We start from the raw sequence: 9744 nt of genomic DNA, 5'->3' as shown, positions 1-9744 counted from the left end.
TTCAGCCCAATTTGAGACCTGACCTATGAAATGACAAGAAATTTTGAACATCTTGTTCAGGAAACACGATCACGAACGTGTGGCAGTGGTATTTTTAAATTATAAAAAAAAGCAAAGTCTGAAAATCATGAGATTTGTCATGATGTGATGATATCATAGGTGGAGGCTATGGAAAAAAATTGAGAATGTTTTGCACATTTCGTCACGTACGATGTTTACAAACCGAAGCATTTCAAAAAAAGAATAGTAACGTTGAGAAGGATTGCATAAGATTTGGAGTCAAAATGACAGTCGAGTTTTGATTTGACTACTAAACTTTTTGTATAGTCAATAGAGAATATATATTATTTCATGTAAATTTTTGACAATTTTTTGAAACTGTTGGATATTTTTTATTTTTTTTTAAAAATAGCTTTGCCGAGTGTCCTATGTTAGACACTCGGCAAACAACCCTTCACCGAGTGTCACCCCTAGGACACTTGGTGATTTTTTTTTCCCAACCGCCAAGGACTTAAGTCCCCAGCCGCACCACACCCGGCCCCCTCGGTCTTCCTCTCTCCCCCCGTCACTACTCCCACCCGTCCCCCACCTCTTCCTATCTCCAAGCTAGCTGACGCCTGCCGCCCGGCGCCCCACGACCCGCCGCCCTCCGCCCGACGCCCCCGGCCCCGCCGCCCGGTGCCTCCCTCCTCGCCGCCCGGCGCCCCCGGCCCCGCCGCCGCCCGACGCCCGCCCCTGCCCCCGCCGCCGCCCCCTTCTTCCCCTCCGGATCCGGCCTCTCCTTCCCCGGCTCCCTTCCCTCCGGCCAGATCCGCACCCCCTTCTTCCCCTTCGGCGCGGATCCGGTGGCCCCCAGCTCTCTCCCCTCCGAATCTGGCGCGGATCCGGCAGCGGGCGAGGCGGCGTGGTGGCGGGCGGCAACAGGCGAGGCGGCATGGTGGCGGGCGGCAGCGGGCGTGGCGGCCGGTGGCGGCGTAGTGGCCGTGGCCGGCGGCTGTTTCTATTTTTTTTTTTATTTTTTCCGAAAATGTTTCCCGAGTGCCTTTTGACACTCGGCAAATCATTTGCCGAGTGCCCGATGTTCGACACTCGGCAACTCCACCGTTTGCCGTGGGAAAGTTCGCCGAGTGCCGTTCGCCGAGTGTTACACTCGGCGAACTCTTTGCCGAGAGTTTTTGGACCTTTGCCGAGTGCCTCAGGCACTCGGCAAACTTCCTCTTTCCGGTAGTGCATGGTGGGTAGAGGTATAACCATCGTTGCTAATTATCAAAGCATGATTTTTTTTCTATTCAAGTGATCCCAAAATATCTAATTTTTCTATCATATCCACTCATCATTTTGAAAATATATTCCATAATTCAGTAACTTCTGAAATCAAATTCGAACTTGGCGTTGGCTGGCGGGTGCCGGGGTGCGTCTTGAATAATAAAACAATGTAAGATGCCGTGGATTTTGGTGCGAAATAAACTATTCTCTAGAAAGACCTCAAACTCCATGATCAACAACTTTTGACAATTTGACGTATGCAACATTTTATTTTTACCTTTGCAGCTTCTTCCTTAATTGGTAGGGCGAGTAGCTATAGACAATTGATTGATAATAATCTGCGATGCAAACTTTTTTTCCTATAAAAAGGACATGACAAAATTGATGCTACTTTTCTCCCTATATATTGTAGACAGTTGAACTGCAGCTGGCTGTTACAATTCTGCAGCCATTTGCAGAAGCAGAGTACGTGCGTACGTATACACTACATAAACACAAACACACATTACATTCTCACTCACATAACATATATGATAGCACTATATTGAAGCTCGATCGGCATCACTCGACATGCACTCGGCGTTCCTACTACCAAAACCATAATATTTACTCCGGCGACGTCACATCTCACCGCCGCCGCCGCCGCCGGCGGCGGCCGGCACGGTGGCCTGCGCGATCCTCCGGAGCTTGGCGATGATCATGACCAGCTTGCTGTTGAGCCGGCTGACGAGGCACCGCGGCAGCCACCCGGCCGCCGGGTCCAGCTGCACCACGTACGTCACAACGCACGAGGCGCCGCCGTCGCCGTCGTCGAGCTTCTCGACGACCCACCCGGACTGCAGCAGCAGGCCCCGGCCGACGGGGTTGCTGCCGCCGCCCTTCGCCGGGGGCAGCAGGCCCGCGGCGATCTCCTTGGGCAGCGACGCCACGGCGACGACCAGCGTGCCGTCGTCCATGGCCTGCCGGCGCTCGTAGACGACGAGGTCCCGGCGCCGCGCGGGCCGCCGCGTGGAGGAGGCGTCGCCGAACTTGAGGTGGATGATGCTGAGGTCCTCGCCCAGCTCCCTGATGTACGAAGCCTCAACCAGCTGGTCCGACTCCCACTGCTGCATTTGGCAAAAAAAAAAAAATCAAAACGCGTTGATGTTACTAACTTACTATCTTTGTTTATTAATCCAAGAAAAAACGCAACATATGTAATTCAAGCTGTTTTTTTTCTATAAAATTTCTGTGGAGTTCCAAAACTCGTGCGATTTTCACATAACCAAGTTTGATCAAGGAAATATATCAAGGACCATATTGGGCTGAGCTCAAGAGTCTAGTTTGGCCCATACTGGCCCAATTACAGTCTAATGTTCCTAATCTCTTTTTTTTCGCAAAAAGAAAAGCCGAGGCTTGACTCCATTTCCGTGAACATAACTGAAATATAACAAGTTCTCACTGCTATTCTAAGAAGAAAATGCTAAATGTAGCAGCTTAGACGACGACCTTCGCTAAAGTTTAGAATTCAACGACCACCACCAGCTATTGCAAGTTTGATAACCTAGGTACTCCCTCCATTCCAAATTCCAAATTATAAGTCATTTTAGTTTTTTTAATTCATAGATTTTGCTATGCACTTAAATATATCATATGTCTAGATGTATAATAATATCTATAAATCTAGAAAAATTAAAACGACCTATAATTTGGAACGGATGGAGTAGCTAATTATTATACCTACTTCCTCTATTTCAAATTGTATGTCGTTTTAAGTTCAAAACGATCTACAATTTGTAACGGAGAGAGTAGCCGCGAGGAGAGGATCTAATAATAATACAACAGACCATGGATTAGTTACCCGCCCCAAAGTGGCCAAAGTGGCAAGCGGTTCAAGTGCCAGATCGGGACCATCCCAGCCTGGCGTGGTGGCTACGTGGCTGCAGTCTGCACACTCATTTTTCCATGTGGTGGCTACGTGACAGACTGGCAACCACAATTATAACCAGTAACCAAACATGAACCTAAAAAACGGTGAAACCTGTAAGCTATGACGAGGCGATCTTCTGCCATCAACAAGATGAACCGAACTCGGTGTTTAATTGCGTTAGGTTTGGGGGAGCGCGCGGGTGCAACGCAACGCAACGCATGCGCATGTGGCTCAACGTGCGGCCACATGCACGCATCTCCTGCTAATCCTCCTAACCATGCATCTACCTTCCCATAATTAATCCACGCGCACGCTGCCGGCTTTCTGATGTGGACACTAGCCAATGCCAAACTCACTCCTCCATGTGTGTAGACTGTAGAGAAGAAGAACTGCTGGTTGGCCATATTTTCTTTGACCTTTCTTTTAAGCCTCCTTCCACCGGTGCCAATTTAGCTAACTCATAGGTGCGACACATAAGATTTTTACTCATATGAAAGAGAGAGAAAAGAGCGACACATAAGATTTTTACTCATATGAAAGAGAGAGAAAAGAGCGACACATAAGATTTTTACTCATATGAAAGAGAGAGAAAAGAGCTATCGATTTCTCGTTCAAGAGATAATCTCAGAGCACGTACAACAGTTTAGATAGCTGATGTAGATGGTAAAACAGACAAGTCATATAGTGGCCTATTTGTTGAGCTGTTTGCATGTCTTTAATTCATTTATGAATACATAAACTATGATGATCAAGTATAACGTTGATCTTTATATACCAATTTGCTGCTTGTTTAAGTACGAACGTTGCATATCGTTTAAGAGAATACAATCCAATTAAGTAGAAAGATGAACGTAACTTTTTAATTTTATTTCACGTCCTCTTGTGCATGCCAAAAGAGTGTCTCGATGATTTTTATCTCTATGAAGGTCCATATTGCAAAATTCGCCTTATCTTCTACCTCTCGTTCCCCTTTCTCTTGCCTGAGACAAAAAGCTACTAACCAATAATCCATCAGCCATGTTCTTTCCGTAACTAGGCCATCAAAATTGATTGTTGTTCACCCCCTCTACCAAATCCATTCATTTGATAGAATACTTTTTGCTCAAATCAAGAGATCCAAGATGGAGTATCTCATCCCGGCTACGTATCTCTGGCATGGATGCCGCAGCCGGCGAGCGGACGGCACGACCTGGCGGCTGGCGAGCATTACCACTGGGTGACCGGCGGACGGGCGGCGCAGGGGAGTGATTTGCTGCCGTCGCCGTTACTCGCCCGCACGGGATCGAGCAGCGCTAGCACAACGCGCGCGGCGGGGATGACTCCGCTTCGGAGCACGAGCTGCAGCCGTCGACGAACGAGGCGACGACGTTCCTCTCTTTCTTCCTTAAATTGCGTCCACGTAAGACTATTCTGCCGATGTGGCAAAAAAAAGACGACGGGCGTCTCGCAGATCATACATCATTCCTAAATCGCATGGCGCTGACTCTAATTGTTGAAGGATGGGTCTCTTACATTATCTTTGACATTATCTTTTAGGCGCATGAGGTAGTAGCTCCGAGAGGTCACCAGAGTTGTTAGCACTCCGAGGGACAGGTGCCTGATGCCCAACAGGCCATATGCAACTTATTAATGCGCCCAGCATGGTGACCGACAACTTTGGTTCGTTGATATTTGTTTGTGCTGACAACTGACAGAAGACGTTTTTATGGCAAAACAGTTGTAGTAGGCCTATATGTTTTCGTGTCCACAACGGTTGCCACCGTGGCTCTCCAGGCTTCATTAATTTCATCGAAGAAAAAAAAAATCTGTCTAATCATTAGCTTTTCACTGTCACGAGACTTCTCTCTTGCAGCTTATGGACGGTGAATATAGAGCACCGTTGCACGGTGAGTGCATGGACACGCAGTAACTCGGGGTCCAAGGTACATATGCCGTCATGGACACGGTGCTAGTCTATAGCTCTTCGCTACGGAGAAGGCTTTAAGGAAAAGAATCACGGGGCTAGGTCGCAGCATGGCTTGAGCACGGTGTGTTTTAATTTGCTCTCGCGAGTCACGGGCCGTGTACTTACCGCCATCTACGGCCAGATTTCCATTCACCGTCACCGCCAGCTTTTACCACCAAAGGTCTTGTGTATTTTTTTTTCATTTTTGCCGTGCGTCCAAGAAGTCAACCTATTTAACAGGATCGTGGCAATGCACTTATACTCCAATCAGATTTAAACAAGTAGTCCTTGCATTGCCATTAGCGAAAGGCGGTTTTGATTATAGCCAAATCACATCCATATATAAATAAAGTGGCTAGTACTCGATAAAACTTAAACATAGCAGGTCGCTTTTTGTTAAGGGATTTGATTACGCCAGCTGTTTGCGACAGGCGAAAACTTTTTTATCTTTACCCCTCTCTTTAACCATGCATTTGACCCAAAGTTAAAGATGCTCCTACTTGTGGTTTGGTTTCCAAGAGAGAAGAAAAAAACTTGGTAACAAATTTGCTACTTCGCCTTGGATTCTTCCATTAGCGATGATTCTCAAATCAAAGACTTTATTTAATAACCAGTATAACAAAATAAACGACGCATCGTGGACCAAGAACGGTACCTTTGCGGCGTCGACGGCGTTGGCGGCGGCCATGAACTGCTCCGGCGAGACGTCCTGCAGCAGCCACCGGCTCCGGAACACGTGTGCCGGCCCCGCCCGCCGCTTCGATATCTCCACGCCGTTCTGGTACACCAGCACCTTCCACCCGTCGTCGCCGTCGCCGGCGGCGCCCCGCCCGGAGTCCGACGCCGCCAGCAGCTCCTGGATGCAGCTCTCGCTGGCGTAGCTCACGTACCGCCGCAGCGAGTCCTCGCTTATAGACCTTAAAATCCGTTGCATATATGTAAACATCAGCAGCAGCTCAAGTAATTATCTAATGATTTCTTTCTCCCTAGGTAGGCACCTAGCTAAGTGATTGATCATACTCCTACTTTATACTATGTTTATAGGCAATGATAAAGCCAAATAGACCTATACATGTAGGGTGATTAGAAAAAACAAGATTGCAGTAGTTACCATGATCTTGAGCAGACAGGTGCTGAAGGGGAGGTCAGGGAGCCGCTGCTGCTCATGCTGGCTCTGCTCTCTGGGCTCCGAAAGCCACCGCCTTCTTCCTGCGCTTGCGACGCCGATATGCCGACGACCGAATGCGACGGGAATATGGAACACATCGACTCAGAAACTAGTTTTCCAGTGAGATACTGATATGAGATTTGGGGAAAGAAATGGAGGAGCTTTATGGGTGAAAGGTTTGCGTTGGCCGGAGCTGCAGGTGCGAGCCTTTATAGGAAGGAACGGGAGACTTGAGAGGTGGGTTTTAAGAGGAGATCGAGCTGCAGGGAGAGGTAGGGGATGGAATGGGGGTGGAGCCAGATGCAGTGATTGGGGCACATGGAGAGTGGCAGCGGTGAGAGGCAGGGGCGGTGGTGGAGTGAAGCGCGGCAGAGCCCGGCCGGCCTCGTGCACACGTCGCCATTGCGGGTAAACGGTTGGGGAGGGAGGAGAATGGGAGGGTACTGCCATGGTGACCAATTTTTTTGTCGAAGAATCACATGGAGGATGGAGCTATATGGGTTGTGTTTTTGTTTTGTCGTGTGTATTCTATGGAGGGTTTGTCGCAACGGTCCTTAACGAATCGGAGGTATTGCTTATTTTATTTTATGATGAATATAAGTGAAACGAGGAAGAAAAATGAGGGGAAAAGAGTCGAAATGAGATTTTGTAGTGTGCTTGCTTGAAGAATTCTTGTTGATTGTGCAATGATAAAATTTCTCTAGCCCCCCAAAATGAAGTTTTTAAGCACCTAGGTTGTTTGTAGGTTTCAGTTGGTTGAGTGCTGTAACAAAAATACACTAGTCCATATGCAGTGTTTAAGCAACCTTTTTGTACAGAAGTTAATCGTGTAAGTTTTCAGTGGTTGAGTGCTGTAACCATAGTGGGAATGCCAAAGAAAATGGATTCTTTTCCTTTGGTGACCATAAAGGGATGAAGCAGAGGGAAGGTTTCAGCACATGGCATGTTGGCATGCTCTTGGCAAGCCTACTCTGCAACGGAAAGATTTGAGCTTTCATTAGGTGACCGAACCATATTTGATGAGATATTATATACAAAAAAGTGACGAAAAGGAAGGGGTTAAATAATGGCTTTTGGGGCACTTGTCCTTCCTCCTGCGGGTTCTAGGGCATAATGGCTTCTCATTGCACATACATGTGTGCCAACGAGGATCCAAGAGGAGTAATCATGCCACGTCAGAAGGAACAGGACCATCATTACCTTTTCGATGAAGAGACCATCGTATTGTTCAAGGTACTTAATTAGCAGGTAGTAGTAGGCAGGCACCACAACCACATGCATGCAATTTGTGTGCTTTAGTTTGCAGGGGAAAGGTGAAAGTGAGATGCTTTGGCCGAAAGTTCTAAATGATGTTTTCTACTAGCCTTTTAAGAAGGGTGAGATTGGATAAGCTTTTACTGTTAGTGTTTTTCATTTTAACTAGAAAATAAGGATCAAGATAATGTTTGATAAAAAAATATACACCCAGATTTGATTCGGTCAAAAAGATACATAAATATTGTCACAACCAAATAAAAAAATATACACCCAGATTTGATCAGGGCTAAATTTACCTTGGCGCGGAAACATAGATATTGTCACAATTAGATTGATCAAATAAGACAGGTAAAACATTATAAACTGCAAAATGTCAAAATGCGTACAAAAAAGTTTGAACTTGTTCCTTACCACGGACACATTAGTTAGACCGACTTAAACGGCATCATTCTAGTGGTCTAAAGGCCACTGAGACTATGTGATAGCCAATTGCATATCTATGACTAACAGGCAACAGTAGCACATAGTCTTAGTTGAACTACGAGGTCAGTACACTCAAAACAGCGCAGTAGCACGAAGCTGTAGTTGGGGAAAACGCTGAAAGTCTTGCAGCTGTTTTTTCAAGTGACCGTAGCAGAAATTGAAGCCTTTGTTGATTGCTGTCTTTGGTACCCAGCTGGTAGGTCAGAGGGTGACTCTGCTCGGAGTTACTCTGAATCTGTTCCCTTAGACTTGGGTTGTCTGAGTTGAATGCTGAGGAAGATGCCAACGTGCAGTATTATTCAAGTCCTTCAAGGCCTAAACTTAACCGAACACGTTTCTTTGATTTTTTTTAATTACCAAAGACTTTGATCATACATAATAGTGCCTCCTAAACTCTAGTACTCTACCAACCATTTTGGGCCTTCAACCTCATTAGGTGAAACCCTAGTGAACTATCTATGTTCACCATGACATCAGAGACTCTCTTTCTAACCTGATGACATTATGTATCATCTCCACTTCACTTTTCAACAGATCCGGATTGAAGTCATCAATGATCTTGGTTGCATTTTCTCTCCAATTTTATTGTAAACATGGGTGATCATTCCATTCACTAAGGATCCCATTTCACATTTGATTCCCCTCCATCCCTTGATGGATCAAGATCTCTTTGTCAAATGGAAGTATGTAACCGACAAAGACACATGGAGATTATGTAATGTACCATTCAAAGCTTCTTCAAATTAGAAGCCAATGACAAAACTCAGGGATAAATATGCAATTAAATTATGCAACAACTTTGTTCTCAGTGTAATATCAGGAACTGTCTTAAAAGGAAAATCACATGTATGAAAGTGTGTCCTCACCACATATAGTGGCAAACTGGTAACTAAAGCATCTGATACTGGTTCTTTTTCTAGCACTGACATGTAATGGTTTTGGATGCGTGTAAGCTTGGCTTTTGCTAGCTGGTCAGCCACTGAGGCATTGCGTGTATGCATGGATATTCCTAGATCGCACCATGCATCCACAAATTGTGTGTACTAAAAAAAAGAAAACATAATAACCCACTGAACACGTAATGGAAATCCAGCTCCGTTACCATCTTTTGACGTGTTGACTCAACGAAGTTCTTGGTGGCAAGCTCTAGCTGTTACAGCCACTTCATTCTGCTGGTAGCCAGAGGTTGACCTTTGAGGGTGGATGCATAACTCATAGCTGGTGTTCATCTTCTCCATGTGGATGCTCTATCTTTTGGTTGACCAGCAGCTGATGACCAAGATTGAATATACATGCAGAAGCAGGGTCATCATAGGCCGCCCAACTGTATCTCATCACTAAAATAGTAGCAATCAGTGCCATCTTAACTCTGATTTTCTATATTCCTAGACAGAACAGGATGCACCACAAAGCTGAGGAAATTAGGTCGACAGTAGATTTACTTAAGTGTGAATTATTTTTATTAGGTAACTACCATGCATGCATCTGTTCCTATTGCCAACAGAATAATACAGAGATACAGGGATAAGGTAACTATACTGCTTGGTTGACTGAAGCTGCAGAAGCTGATAAGATTTTATTTCCTTCAGTCCATTTGGTTCATGGATGTAACTGGCCGTTCTTTTGGTTTGCTCACTGCTTGTTCCCTCGAAGAAGAACATTGACCAGACAGTTTATCTTCCCTGCAACGATATGCATGCATTATGCTAACTGACT

General features: G+C 45.8%; 1 protein-coding gene across 1 annotated transcript; it reads right to left on the bottom strand.

Moving 5' to 3' along the window:
* Positions 1 to 1593: 1593 nt before the first annotated feature.
* On the bottom strand, positions 1594 to 6692 carry LOC101769299. The gene is made up of 3 exons (XM_004978920.4): positions 6232 to 6692; positions 5776 to 6037; positions 1594 to 2372 (listed from the first exon to the last, which is right to left on the bottom strand). Exons 1-3 carry the CDS (start codon positions 6384 to 6386, stop codon positions 1887 to 1889), a joined length of 903 nt encoding a protein of 300 aa, XP_004978977.1. The 5' UTR covers positions 6387 to 6692; the 3' UTR covers positions 1594 to 1886.
* Between the last annotated feature and the right edge of the window lie 3052 nt (positions 6693 to 9744).

Source organism: Setaria italica, chromosome VIII (assembly GCF_000263155.2).
Source record: "Setaria italica strain Yugu1 chromosome VIII, Setaria_italica_v2.0, whole genome shotgun sequence".
Lineage (NCBI taxonomy): Eukaryota > Viridiplantae > Streptophyta > Magnoliopsida > Poales > Poaceae > Setaria > Setaria italica.
The sequence above is the reverse complement of the archived record's forward strand: the minus strand, read 5'-3'. Positions and strand labels throughout refer to the sequence as shown.